At 42.9% G+C, this 14,091-nt stretch overlaps 2 protein-coding genes across 5 annotated transcripts in view; one reads left to right on the plus strand and one right to left on the minus strand.

Annotated features, from left to right (window-relative positions):
• LOC108023859 (polypyrimidine tract-binding protein 1) overlaps positions 1 to 1,355 on the minus strand; it is a 140,197-nt gene extending 138,842 nt beyond the window's left edge. The window contains exon 1 of the mRNA XM_044095595.2: positions 1,164 to 1,355. The gene's annotated coding sequence lies outside the window, so the exon portion shown is untranslated. The remainder of the gene's footprint in view (positions 1 to 1,163) is intronic.
• Positions 1,356 to 4,948: 3,593 nt separating this feature from the next.
• On the plus strand, positions 4,949 to 12,992 carry LOC108036895 (putative inorganic phosphate cotransporter). Of its 4 annotated transcripts, none has more exons than XM_050889130.1 (4): positions 4,949 to 5,086; positions 11,327 to 11,401; positions 11,458 to 11,597; positions 11,658 to 12,992. In XM_050889130.1, the coding sequence occupies exons 2-4, from the start codon at positions 11,371 to 11,373 to the stop codon at positions 12,963 to 12,965; spliced, it is 1,479 nt and encodes a 492-aa protein (XP_050745087.1). In that variant the 5' UTR covers positions 4,949 to 5,086; positions 11,327 to 11,370; the 3' UTR covers positions 12,966 to 12,992. The 4 variants fall into 4 exon arrangements, with proteins under 4 accessions (XP_050745087.1, XP_016968764.1, XP_016968762.1 ...); XM_017113275.3 differs by lacking the exon at positions 4,949 to 5,086 and adding an exon at positions 8,460 to 9,185 and having other exon boundaries at positions 11,458 to 11,601; positions 11,658 to 12,026; XM_017113273.3 differs by lacking the exon at positions 4,949 to 5,086 and adding an exon at positions 8,463 to 9,185.
• The last annotated feature ends 1,099 nt before the right edge of the window (positions 12,993 to 14,091 follow it).

Consider the following 14,091-nt stretch of genomic DNA (forward strand, 5'->3'; position numbering starts at 1 on the left):
TCCAAACAACTGAAATTGAAAACGCGTGGGAGTCGCTCAAAAAAATATAATAGAGCTAAAGCCGATGATCTGTCCTTTCGTAGCTGCTGATGTTGCTTATGTACATACTGGTTATCCAAAGCGCTACTCCTCGGTTTTTGTGTTTTTCTTCGCTCTGGTGGGCTTGCAAAATAATTTTTATTCTGAAACGCATTTGATTTACAAATAAAATACAATTAAATACCAAAGAAATATGAATCTATTGCAATCGAATGTCCGCGTGCAGAGGCGTTTTGTCTGTGTACAACAAATCAGTCTAATGACACACGGAAACTTAATACTGTAGTTATGCGAGCCAACAAAAGTAAAAAACCAAATTTCAATCGTTAGGCAGTACCGCCTTTCAAAATTATAATTACAAACAAAACATTTTTTTACTGCATTTGGTTTACATTTCTTGGTCATGACCCTCTAATAGAACCAATTCACTCCATAGAACGAATTCTTTTATTCCCGCACAAAGTCAATTGCAAACTCATTTTACCAAGAAACTCACGAAACCACCAAATCTCAATTCCAGTTGTAAGATAAACTCAAGTGCGGTAGCTGCTGCCAAAGAAAAGCAAAACCTAATCAAGCCCTATCTCTTTTCTTGGCCGACAAGAGAAGAATGCAGTGTGCTGGTATTTAAGCAAGTTTACTACCACTTAGTTTTGAGTGAAGTAGAGTTCCGAGCGAACTTTACTTCGAATAAAAAGGAGATAGTCTGTCCTCGTCTGCTCTTAAGTAATATTCGCCAAAGGAACCAATCCAAATAAGATATTTGAAGAAAACAGGAGACGAAGAAGCCAAGTAAAAAGCAACGCAGAAATGTGTTTGCTGTTTTTAAGATATTAGTTTAAAGTATTAGTGAAAAGGTTTCCATAAATTGATAGAAATAAAATTTAAGCTCGTCGGCCAGAGTAGCAGCAAAACGAACTGTATTCAGTTTTCACAAGAGTTTTTTAATAAATGTCACGAAGGGGCTTTAAGCTGAAGGAGCCGCCTCATAGGCAATGTAAAAATGCGAGAATATTTATATGTGACATCTACGCTCCGACACAGATAATAAAGTTGCCTTAAATAATAGGAAATCAGATATATGTGAAGATTTACGTGATAAGATTTGTAGCTGATTTACTCACCCACTTTAAAGGAAACCACACATGTGGAGCCGTATTCAGCGTTGGCGCCCTCTAAGTTTGTGGTAAATGACTTCGGCTCGATTTCAACGTTTTGATCGCGATAAACTATTTTAAATGATTATGGTGCGGTAGCTGAGCCATATGAGAGGACAACCGAAAATAAAAACACAAGCAGGTCGGGAATTTAAACACCTAAAAATAAATATACTATAGCCGATATGGTTACTTATAGATGGGGTTCTCCCGCTGATGATTTATGAGAACACAAATTCACTTGAATTCGGGCAAGTAATTGGCTGGCGATTTAATGGATATTCACAGAAATTAATTTCGTTGGCCAGAGCACTCTAATAAATTTGCATTTGACATTCACCTAAGGCTCAGGGATTAAGACTCATCACATCGGATGTCAACAAAAAGATTTTATATCTCTTTGATTATTTTTCAAGCATACACGCACACGAATTTATTAAACAATATACTCTATGCGCTGTGTTGGTTTAGCTGTAGGCTACTTGGCTAACTCGAGACACTGACACTGCACACGACACACGTTCGCGACGGTGGTGTTGGTGGTTGGTGGTGTTGGTTTGGTGGTGCTAGTAGCAGTAGTTATACTAGTAGAAGGGGGAGCGGACGGGCGCCTGCAAGAATCGAAAGAGAACAGAACAATTCCCATATGAGACACAAGTTTCGTTTATATCAATATATATCTGAGGAATTCTGGAGTAGTGTTTTATTTTACACATATATATTGATAATGCAAGGCGTGATCTAGGTAAAGCTTCCATGAAGAAAGTAGACAGAAGTAGAGAAGAAAGAATATGTACAGATACAGGGAAGAGGTTAGGGTGTAATAGATTTTTGCATTTCGGCTAATGAGTTTTGAACGTTTTTAGGCACGCGACAAAGAAAGGTGGGACCTCGAGAGGTTAACGCAAAACAGTATTTGGCAGCCAACGAATTGAAACAAGAATAGCATTTTCACATGCCACAGTGTGAATATATTTTTAGATTATTTTTTATTGTGAAAATGGAATTTTAAATTATCGTATGTTTAGAAAACATTTCAAAATAGCGCACACCCACCATAGGACAGGCCAGACAGGCTACCAATACAACAGACAGGCAAGAAAAGAGATGGGTTCAGATAATGTGCATGAGAGAGAAACAGAAAACGGGACAATAAAACAGCTTTTAGGGACAGACAGATTAATATGAATACAGTGAGGGTGAGCAAATAAATAAATATAATATCCAAAAAAAAAAGTGGAACGGAAAGTTTCACATCACAACAACAGCAGGCGCATAGAATACAATAAATATATTTGTTTGTATGTAGGGTATGGATATGAAATTTTAATATAGCGTGTAGACATTCATGTATAGCGAAAGACAAGGATGTGTTGTGGTCTTCATTTATTGAGTGATTATTTGTTTATCTACATTTGATTTGTTTGTTTGATTTGGGGTTAAACAACTATGTGTATAACGTATGTCAACAACGTGATTATTAATGTCTAGTTTATTTGTGAAATATAGTTGCAGATAATATAGCAGTCGAAGAATGTGGTTTTGTATAGTCCGCTTGAATATCCTAGCCACACTTCAAGAATCTTAAGAAAGTGGTCCCAAAATCACACGCTCTCTTGACACTTTGCCTTCCACCCTTGACACCAATGTGGGCTAACCGGCAAATTGCACCCCTAATTACACACAAGCTACACCTCTCCCACCCCATAACCCTTTTTTAGCACGGCAACCGAAGAAGCTGAAAAATACCGAGCAGCTGTCGTCTCACTTTCTTATCAATCAAACGCAAACACTCGCAGACAGTCGCACACCACCACACTTATCCGTACGGAAATCGTGTGTGGTATTTAAGTTGTCAAGCTTGTGTTTGACATATACGTGCAGTCTGATAAAAAATAAAATGGTACACTTAGAAATATGAGTGCCCATAAAAGGGTACACTCTTGCAATATATTTTCTAGATCCATATCATTTTTTTTTTGTGTAATAATTCGGAAGAAGTCTTCCTCGCTGATAGTATGCTTGACAAATCGGCCAACGCCAGCCTACCCGATTGATGTGTCCGCCAGTTTGTGGGCCATTTGAGTGGTTTATTATGCGGTAAATCTCCCCAATGATGCCCCTCATGACCCATAATATGACAGCTCGAATCATCACGATACTCACGGGCTGTGTTCATTTGCATGCACATCAACACCTTAACAAATGGATGCATTACCACTCACTCTTCCACTCGGCAGATGGGGTCGAGAACTAAGCCAAACAAAACTGATCCATCACACTGAATATCAATAAAAATTGGCGCCCTGCGCTCCACCCACTACGCGATAATGAGGATAATAGTTCGTTTGGTGATTTTCCAAAAAGATTTTTATTTTCTCGTCTCATTTCTGAGCGTGTGCGTTGATGTGCCTTTCATGTTTTACGAGTTTAGTCTGGAAAATCAATGAAAATTCCTTGCCAGACATAATGAAATCTCTCATTTGTTTGTACACACACATAGTTTTTAAGATTGCCGAACTTCAAATGGATGGGCTTATTCCATCACTCCTAATCAACGCGACCTTCCCGCCAGTGTGGGTTTGCTTTTTGTATATCCACGAATTGCCAAATTCAAGGGCTCAAACCGGTTTCAGTTACCAGACACACGCACTTTTTCTGCTCGTATTGTCAGAGAGCCAAGTTCAAAGAGTAAAGTCGGAAAAAACGAGCATCATTAATCATTTTCAAGCGGACAATCTCCGCCTCGTCTGTCCGAGTGTGTTTGTGCTTTGGGTACGCATGTGCGTTAGTTAATTTGTATAGCTGTGCTAATTAACCAAAACGAAAAGGCTTTTGTCCCTACATTTTGGCTCCCTCGACTTTTCTTCTCCCAGCCATCAGTCGCAGTAAACAGACTGCAACATTTGGAGGCCGAGATGTATGACGAGCGCGACAGGCATTGCAACGCATGAGGGCGCAGATTGGGGAAAAACACAAACTTAGCTCAAAGCAATCAAAGAGTCCACAAAAACACAAGTTTACTCACAATCATAAGATCTTAAACCTTTCGACTTTGAGATACCCCCTAAATCAGAATATTTTACGAATGGATTGCAGAAAGAATAAAACATCCAGTGTAGATGAGCTTCAAATTAGTCATTTTAAATATTAAATTACTCTCCAATCAACTTATAAGCAATATTTTTTAAAAATATATATGAATCCATTTGTTGATATCCAATTAAATTATATTTTTACTCCAAGCTGCTAGTAGCTTCGAGCCACTCACCCTTTAAGAATGAAACTGCTGTGACTAATTTTAATTTTGAAGCCCAATCCAACAGCCCAGTATACCCTCTCCCAACCCGGGTATTAAAACCATATGAGTGCAGATACAATCACAAACACTTAAAAACACGAGAGCGAAGCCCGAAGCTCCGAAAATTTGTGCTCAAGGTCAGGCTCGTCGAAATTTCGAAACTGGGCATTCAACTTGATAATTTATGAAACGCGTTTGGGTAAAAATACAAGTAGGGAAGGGTACGCGTACGACAACACAGCCAAACAGCCCAAAGACCGAAAACGAAGCGAACCCCAAGGCAAGGCGCGCAAGCGTGGCCCCAGAACTTTTCGCACGGGCGAAAGGGAGACGACAGCTACGCCGAAAATGGAGCAGGGAGACGTCTCTTTCTGCCAGAGCGATCCGATCCGTGGATCGAGATAGCCTCCAGTCCGGCTCTATTCTCGGCGCAGTTTGCAAGGGGTCGGTGTGACCGTCATAAATTTTCCCCTGATGATTTGATTGCTGCTGCTGTGGCTGCTTTGTATTTTCAAATAACCGCTTTGTACGCGCTTCATCCCCAGCGAAGTTCCTTCAACCCAGTGACTCAGTTTGGACTGCAGTACAGGTAAAACGTGTTTCAGCTTTCGGCTCTGTTTCGCTTTTTTTTTAACGGGCGTTTATTGCGGCACGCATCCAGCCTTGGCAATGAAACAAATGGGTTTTAATGCGGCGTGTAAATTCGGTTATCTAGCAGCAGCAAACGAGACTTGTGTGGTGGGCACGAAACAATTTCTCCTAATGACTGATAAGCGAAACTAGCAAGCGGTCTGATAACTATGAACTGAAAGAACATTTCAGAGCAACTTATATGTTGTTGCTCACCCGAGTTTTGTTTCAATTAAGTTGACTTACTAAAACCTTTCCTTTAATTACCCTTTATTACCTTTCCAATTGGGAAAACTAAATTTTGAAGATCATTTCTCTCAGTGCTTCAAGCACACGAGACTTCTATCGGAGTGAGAATAATTGGAGAAGGCGGGCAACGGGGGAGGCGAGTGGGCGGTACAGGACTGACAACTGTTAATAAACAAATTGATGACTGAACGCAGCACATGCGGGCGCTACATTTCATTTACTTTCGATTTTGCACAGTGCGCTGGGCGAGAACAAACAAATGCAGGGGACAGGAGGGCGGACCTTCTCGGAGGAGGAAGGCGGAAGAGTGGGCGTGGCAGGGGACGACTGGCGTCGACGACAATCGGAGACTTCCACTAAATCCCGCACTCGGAGCCAGAGCCAGACGCTAATTTGATATTTTAATGGGTTTTTGTTTGCAAATTACGCTCGACTTGGCGTCGCGTCAGCCAGCACTCCTCACCGCCTTCTCCCCAAACACTTTTTAAATGAGTCGTTTGTGTCTAAAATAACGGCGCTAGTTGTACGACACTGGTTACTGGATCCATGTGCATGTTCGCCCAAACTTTTATTTCAAATAACACGACTCGCAGAGACTGCTGTTTGAGTGCAAGTGAGTGACAAAACGCAACCAGGCGCGAGTATTAACCATAAAAGACAATCAGCAGAACGCCTTTGCATGAGATCTTTCCCAAAACTATAATTTTTGATAATTCAAATTCGAAATCACTGTTCCTTTAAAATATTTTAAAAATACAAATCTCAAGTGGCTGGACAATAGTTTCGAGACTTACTATTTCAACGCGTTTACATAGAGCACATGCTTCAGCAATATTTTCACATTTTAAATCTTTCACATCCGAGCCAACAAAAAGTACGCATATTGTGCATTCACTAGCACCCGCGGAGGAATGAACCTGATAAACAGCTTCGTTCTCGTTCCCAGTCGACCATTGGCACCCCACCCACCCACAGGAGAATTGTCAACGAAATTAAAACCACCATGGACAGTCAAAGTAAGGTGTACTATGAGTAGTATGTGGTCAAAACCACAAAACCACAGCGAAGCAAAACAGACCCCAGTGGCGACGGCGGGGGAAGAGGATCGCCGCTCCAAAAATGATGAAAATTACATTGAGCATGCCATGAGTCAGCGAAATTATGCAAAAGAGCTAGCGGCGGATAATCAGAGTTGGACAAATGAAAGCGAATGGGTGGCAAGAGAGGTGAATGTCTAAAATGCCTGGTTAAGATGATCGTACGGGCCAGAAAGGGCGATGGTGGTGGAGTTCCACAATAGGAAAACTTGAACATTCGACTGCACTTGAGTTGACCAAGAAATACACCAGACTTGCCTAGCCTAGGCCAAATAATCTTCGGCTTGGTCAAAAACGCTGCTACCACTTTTCGTCGAGGAAGCCGAGAACCGTAGGAGATTAAAGAGAGGGACAGTTACAGGGAGCGTGGGCTGCAGGTAGAAGGAGCAGTGCGCGGGCGGAAACAGGCAGACCAGAGGTGAAGCATAATGGTAAAATGATTAAAACAAAGATGGTTAAGTATAGGCAAATAAGACCGTGCAGGCGGGAGTGAGAGGCACTTACAAATCTGCGAGCGGGAGGCAGCACCTTGCTCTCTTGACTTGGTTGTTGTTATCCGTCCAATTTGTAATCCAAAGTGGGATTCGTTGTTTGGCAATCTTCAGAACTCAGATTGTGTTTCTTTCGTACACTTTGATAATTTAGACACGGCTTAAGAACGAGGGCTTGGCAACACAATTAGCGATCACTGGAAAATCAACGCATATTAAAATCCAGACTACATTGATTTTAAACGCTTGCGGATCACTGCAGTGGCGTAATTTTAGCTACTTCTCTTTGTTATTAATTAAAAAGTGCAGTGACAGCTGTTTGTGGAAATCCCAGAAAGTGAAAAGCAATTAAAATTCCAGCTCAGACTGAAATGCAGCACTTATTGCCGTACTCTGTTATTGAACTATTGAAACACGATTTTATTTGCTTTTCCTTGTGCCTTCTAAGTTTTCCGACACTTGCCGCACTAATTGCCTATCGCGTTTGTCTGGAACTAAGGGCACTTCGCACAGTTTGGGCCGACTCAGATGTAAACAATTTGACTGTTCCACAACCACTGCGCGAGTTCCAGTGCAGTTGGAAGGCCAATCACCGAGGGTGCGCGTGATCCTGCTCGCCTGTTGTTTTCGGGATCCTCTTGCTTTGGAGCACCCCGCGCCGCGGAAGGACAGAATTCACGAAGGCGACGCAGCACTCGGCGAAGGAACAGGGAAGGACACGAAAAGCTAAAACAAACGGAACGGGACCGAAACGAAGCACAAAAGGGAGAAGTAACTGTCAACTTGAAACTGGCCGGGCGACGCTTCGTTCCAGGGACTGGAAACGCAAATCCGACTGCTTTGTTGTTGTTACTGCGCACGTTTGTTCCCACGACTCGTCAGCTGCGCGTTTGGCGGCAAGAGCTTTGTTCGCGCACCGCCTTAGCCCTTGTTCGCTGCCGATCACACATCCACGCACACAAAACGCCGCTGCGCCTAATTCGCTTATTTACCAGCTTATTTAATCACGCGAGTGCAAAACCGTCGATCGCCGATGTTTTGCCGAATTCACTTTCTGCCTGCACTTGATTTACCGCTACGATCAGTTTTAACTCGTCCAGTGTGACCGCGGAACATTATCTGTTTTACGCCACGAAACATCGCGTCTCTTCGATCTATCGACTGGTCGATATCGATAGTTCGCGACGTTACAGCTCACTGTTAACCGCTTACAACCGCGTGGCGCCCTGTTAACTTTGAATGCCACTGCTACTTTTAAGTTAGCTGAGATCGCAATCACGATCTCAGTTTTGAGCCGAGACTGCAACCCTTTTCTTGGTTTCCGACGTCACTTCGCTTCTTTAAATCCAAACGAAAAACTACAGTCATATCAAACTAGGTCTATGAAAATATTAATTTTTTATGTATGCTCTATTAAAGGTTTAGTTACACTTTAATTTTTCATTGAAAGTTCAAAATATAAAGTGAAGATAAAGCAACCTAAGGAGTCTATTTTTTTTTATCAATAATTGGAAATTATATAAAAGTCGTCAACCTCGCGCCAACGATTTAACGAGCGGTAGAAATCCAAAAGTAAACATATTTCATTTAGATAAGGAAGTACCTGAGACCCACAGCTCGAATTATAACGCCAAAGAACGTACAGAAATGATGACTAACGACATTGAAATTTAGAATGGCTAGGTTAATAGCCCCACGGTGGCCGATCTCGCTTTCGTCGGATTTCATAGTTGCATAAATATTCCGGACGGTAAAAACTCCAAGTTTAAAAGCGTGAGAATTATCAAAGATAGATTTGATCGTTGAAGTTGGGCTTCTGAACAATTTGTGCAGCATACTTACTGACTCATGCTCAGGGGATCAGAACACTTGAATTCTAGCGATTGGTTCTCTAATGTTTTGGAGCAAGACGAAAGCGTTGCTGCCTGCCGCAAAGAGCCCGACGGTGCTCTTTCCAAACGCGACAGCTCTCACTCTGCCGGCTCTGGCGGCGGGCAATCACAAAAGCAGTCGCCCCAAATGAGTGAGCGCCACTCGCCAGCGGGAGCAGTTCGGCGTTGGAGCTCAGTACCCGCGATCGCGCAGTTGGAACCGAAATAGAAACGGAAATCGAAGCAGAAGCACGCGGCACGCGGAAAACGGGTCGGACGACAAGCAAAACAAACCCCAATTAGAATCAGATATTAATAGGAAACCAAGCGCAAGCACACAACAATAAAAGGTTCGGTCAACAAGTGCATACGCAATTTACCTGTAGCGGGTGCAACAATGTGGTCGGACAGGCTAAGAATTCCCGCAAACGAACTGTTGCATATTCGCTTGACTTCAAGTGAAGAAATCCGTCTAACCAATGTGAAGTGTGTGCATATTGCTGTTGATAAATTCACGCAAAGTGAGAGCGGGCGACCCAAAGAAATTTCTGCCGGCTGAAGGGGTGAAGGCTGTCGGGCTCTAAGTAATTTGCGAAATGTTAGCAAAAATGCTCACAAAACATTCGAGTGGGCAAATATGTGCAGAATGGGCCCAAAAGCATATGCCACACAAACACACACAGTCAAATCTAAATACGCACACAAGGACACCAAACGCATTGGATTGATTGTTTTTTCTTCGACCCGCTACACACCCATTGGAAGGGAATATCGTATTCTTGTTTATCTGGCGTATACACAAGATATGCTTACCAAAACACCGGCGGGCATGGCATAGAAAATCAGTTCTGCTGAACACGTGTCCGTAGCTTTGTTATAGTTTGAACTGATGTGAACTTTGATCAGTTGTATGACCTTTTTGGAGCCTACATTACGTACTTGGTGATATAAATATCAGCTTTTACTTAATGCTATTTTTAGTTCTTTTATTTTATCACCAGGCAATGGCATTGATAATAAACTTGTCTGTGTGCGTTTTCATAAGACAGACATATTTGAAGCAGGTCAAGACTATTTTTACATTTTTCCACGCCGCCTCTGAACCCGTCAATTTAAGTACATATAAATAGCTTCTATGTATAAGTGTACATTTAAAATTAGAATACATAACTATTGCCTTCAGTAGGCCTGGGAGTGTATAGGGAGCAGGCTTAATGTTTTTCTCGGTTTTTGCCTTCTTTGATTAAGTTTACTCTTTGACTTGATTTTAAAAAAATATGATTTGTATTACAAGTTAATGCAAACGTATGCATTCCTATAAGACACAAGTAGTTTATGAAATCATCAGGTTTTTACTTTGTTTTCCAAAGTATGTCATTAAACCTGGCAGAAACTGTGTCATTGACAGTCACTGAAGAGATGTGAAACGGTCATCATTTATAAATAATGCCAAATAAAATTGCAAGATAAACAAAAATAATTTTTATTGATATGCAACATATTCTTAAAGTGTGTGGTATACGTTCTTAAAGTATCCATTAATTACAACTGGGAATTTCAAAGATGCAGGTGCTGTAGAATAGGACATCCGGAGTTCGACACACTTGCCCTAGTCCAACAACTATGTCACTGCTTTTATTTTGGGCGGCCACCACCCACCGCCTACAGCCAGCCAACCACCCAACTTTCGCCGATTGGCAGTCGTCCACACGTTGCCAACTATTAGAACAATTGAAAAAGAATGTACGGGTGTATCTGTGTGGCACTGAAAAGTATCTTGTTAGCTGCGCTGATACAATTGTAAATGCTGAGATTTAAATTCAGTTTTTCCCCTTTTATTTTTTACGTATGTATGTATTTTTTTGGTTGCGTATTATCGGGGAAATTTGCACACTAACTGAGAACGAGACTCGAGCTCAGGCAGATTGCCAAACAAGAGGAACGCAGACAGCAAAAAATCGGAAAAATAACGAACCCGAAAAATATCTAAAATAACAAACAAGGGAATTTCATGGAAGCAATATCCGGCCGAGGGCGGCGGAGGTGTGGGTGTTTGCTCAGACAAAGTGCAGCAGTATCCACATTGGCAGCTCCTCTGCAATTGTATTTGGTCAAATGTGGAGCTTTGCCAGACTCGAAAGCGAACATCTCCTAAGTTTGGTTCGTTGCTTTTCCATCAATTTGATTATATGTATGGTTTTCAAGTGGAAAACTATATATTTGAGTACTTTAGTCATAAATGATTAGGACATTAGTATGCTTTCACTGTGTGATTTGGGAGCATATTTCTTTAAAAATTTAAAAGCTTTCAAAATAATTAGCTGTTTGGTAAAAAATTTCACATAAAATTTTATTTTATCACCACATACTTAAGCAAAGTTGTATTTTATTATGCTGATAGCTTTAATGCAATCGAAAAACTGTGGTATGCCTTTGTGGTTTTTGTTGAACTTTTTACTGAATTTAATTCGTTTACTTTTGATTTACAAAGGCTGTCTATGCACCAACAAATCAAGAATATTTAAAACTTAAAGAATGGCTGACACGGAAGAAGTTCCTAAGAAAGGTAAGCCAAGGTAAAGTCTCTCCCATCAGGTCTACATATTTTATTTTATTTTACAGTACCACGCTTAGGGATGCGACACCTGCAGGCGGGGCTCCTCTTCTATGGACTGGCAGCCAACACAGTGCTCCAACTAAACGTAAGCGTGGCCGTGGTGGCGATGACCAATGGGACCTCATCGATCGACAGCGACCCGCCCGTGGGTAAGCGAAATGGCAGCAATAAGACCCAGCTCACCTGTTTTTTACCAACCCCTTAGCACTACAACTGGTCGGAGGAAAAGAAGTCGTACATCCTGTCCAGCTACTACTGGGGCTGTGCTCTGGCCCAATTCCCCGCGGGCTATCTCTGCAAGCGCTTCGGCTCCAAGGCGGTCCTCTTCTGGGGCACTTTGGGATCATCCCTCCTCAGTGCCCTTACAACCTACGGGGTTTATGCTGCCGGCTGGAAGGCGTACTGCGCCATTCGTCTGCTGCAGGGTCTTTGCCAGGTGACCTGGCCCTGCATCCACCAGCACTTGGCTAACTGGTGTCCCACGGCGGAGCGAACGCGTTTGGGAGCGTTTGCCTACACGGGCTTTGATTGCGGCAACGTGCTGGCCATGTACGGCGCGGGAACGATAGCCAGTTCCTCGCTTGGCTGGCCGGGCATTAGCTACTCGGCGGCCGGGTTGGGCCTGGTTTGGTGCGTCCTCTGGTTGCTCCTGGGAGCCAATAAGGCCAGTGAGGCCAGGTTCATTGGCGAGGCCGAGAAGTCCTATATAGTGGGGGATCTGCAGCGGTCGGAGAGGAAGGAGCCCAAGAAAATGGAGATTCCCTGGAAGGGCATTTTCACCTCAGTCCCAGTCCTCGCCTTGCTCTGCGCTCGTGGTGCTGACAGCTGGGGCCTGACCACCATGCAGACCGAGTTGCCAACCTACTTGAGCGGAGTCTTGAAGCTGGACATGAAAAGCAATGCGATCTATTCTGCCCTTCCCTTTCTACTCATGTGGGTGATGTGCTATGTTTACCTGATTATTGCAGATGTAGTGCTGCAAAAGGAATGGATGAGCTTGACAGCGTTGAGAAAGACCTACACGAGCATTGCTCTTTGGGCACCGGCCTCCATAATGCTGACGCTCGTTTTTGTGGGGGAAGAGCAGAAGTCCTTGGTCCTCGTGCTGGTCACTCTCAGTGTGGGCGTGAGCAGTGCAGCCACGATTGGCAGCGAGCTGAATACAATTGATTTATCACCAAACCACGCCGGGATCCTGGCCGGCCTCATGAGCAGCTTCACCAATCTGATGGCTCTGCTGACGCCCCTCGTGGTGGGCGTTTTGGTAACGGACCCCAGTCAGCGCAGCCAGTGGCAAGTGGTTTTTGGCCTGGCTGCCGGAGTTCTGTTTGCCGGGAATGTGATTTTCCTGGTTTGGGGCACTGCCGTGACCCAGCCGTGGAACGAGTCCAAGGAATCGAGGCTAGAACTAGAGCCGGAGGAGAAGCTCTTTCAGCACACCAAACTCGAGATATCCGCCGATGGTTCTGATGGCAACGGAGTAGGCTTAAGACTGAACAGTACAAGCCCTTGAGAAATATATTTATGTTTTTATTTCAAAGCTTGCTTGTTATGGAAATGTGTTGGATTTTGTTTCCTGGGTTTTTAAAGACAGAGCGAAAGGAATGTAATTCAAACAAAAAGTTTGAAGGGCAAGTGCACTTCTGCCATATCAATATAACTTAATTATACTTCGTACTTCAGATGGATATTAATGCCAGAAAATGAGGAAAATGAATCAACCCCAGCTCGCTTGGCGGTTTTATGCGAGAAAACATAGAATTGATTTAGCAGCATATGAAAGATGTCAATTTCATAAGCCTTTCCTGCCAATTTCTAGTCATAATTTACGACCGTTAGAATGCTGTTCCAGCTTGCAACAAATATAAATTCTTCCTTGTCCGGCTTAGGCACTGCCCCCCTTGCCGTTTTTCCGGACACACCTGAGCAGCAGGCGGACTCGGACCGAAGCCTGCATAAAGAAGACATTAAAACATGTACTATAACTACAACCAGGAATCGCATAAATAAATAACAACAGCTGCTCACTTTCCGTTTGCAAGACAAGCGCTTTGTGCTCTGCTGAATATTTATAGGCGCATAAAATATTGTCGTTTATTTTTAATTTAATGACAAGAAATTTGTACTTCTGCCCCTCTCATTTCATCCTGGTAATGGCCTGTAGCAATTGCAATCTATCTTCCTGCTTCGCTCTCCATTTACGACAAAGCAAAACAATTACAAAACAAGTATCACATGGACCAGAAGCGATAATCAGCAGGGGAGACAAGGCCTGAATCATCCAGAGAAGCGTGGGCGCACTTTGGTCAGTGGGCCATCTGTCAGTGGTTAAAATCAAGGGGCGCAGAGAACGCAGCTGCACTGAGAAGAAATCATACAGGATAAAGAAACCACTTCAAGCCCCAGAAGAAACTGCGAACTTAACAAAATATTCCGTAAGTACCTCTAATTGAGCCCTCCAAATTAAAATTGTGTAAATACGAATGCCAGAGCTGCTGCTTACGGGGAATTACCGCATTCGAATAGTAAATGCATATTTTTTCGTCAGTGTAGCCACTGTTTAGTGCGCTCCGGCACGTTGATAAAACATTTCGCTTCGTTACGTTATATTTTATTTTATTTACAATACGCACGCAGCG

This window comes from Drosophila biarmipes, chromosome 3R (assembly GCF_025231255.1).
Source record: "Drosophila biarmipes strain raj3 chromosome 3R, RU_DBia_V1.1, whole genome shotgun sequence".
Lineage (NCBI taxonomy): Eukaryota > Metazoa > Arthropoda > Insecta > Diptera > Drosophilidae > Drosophila > Drosophila biarmipes.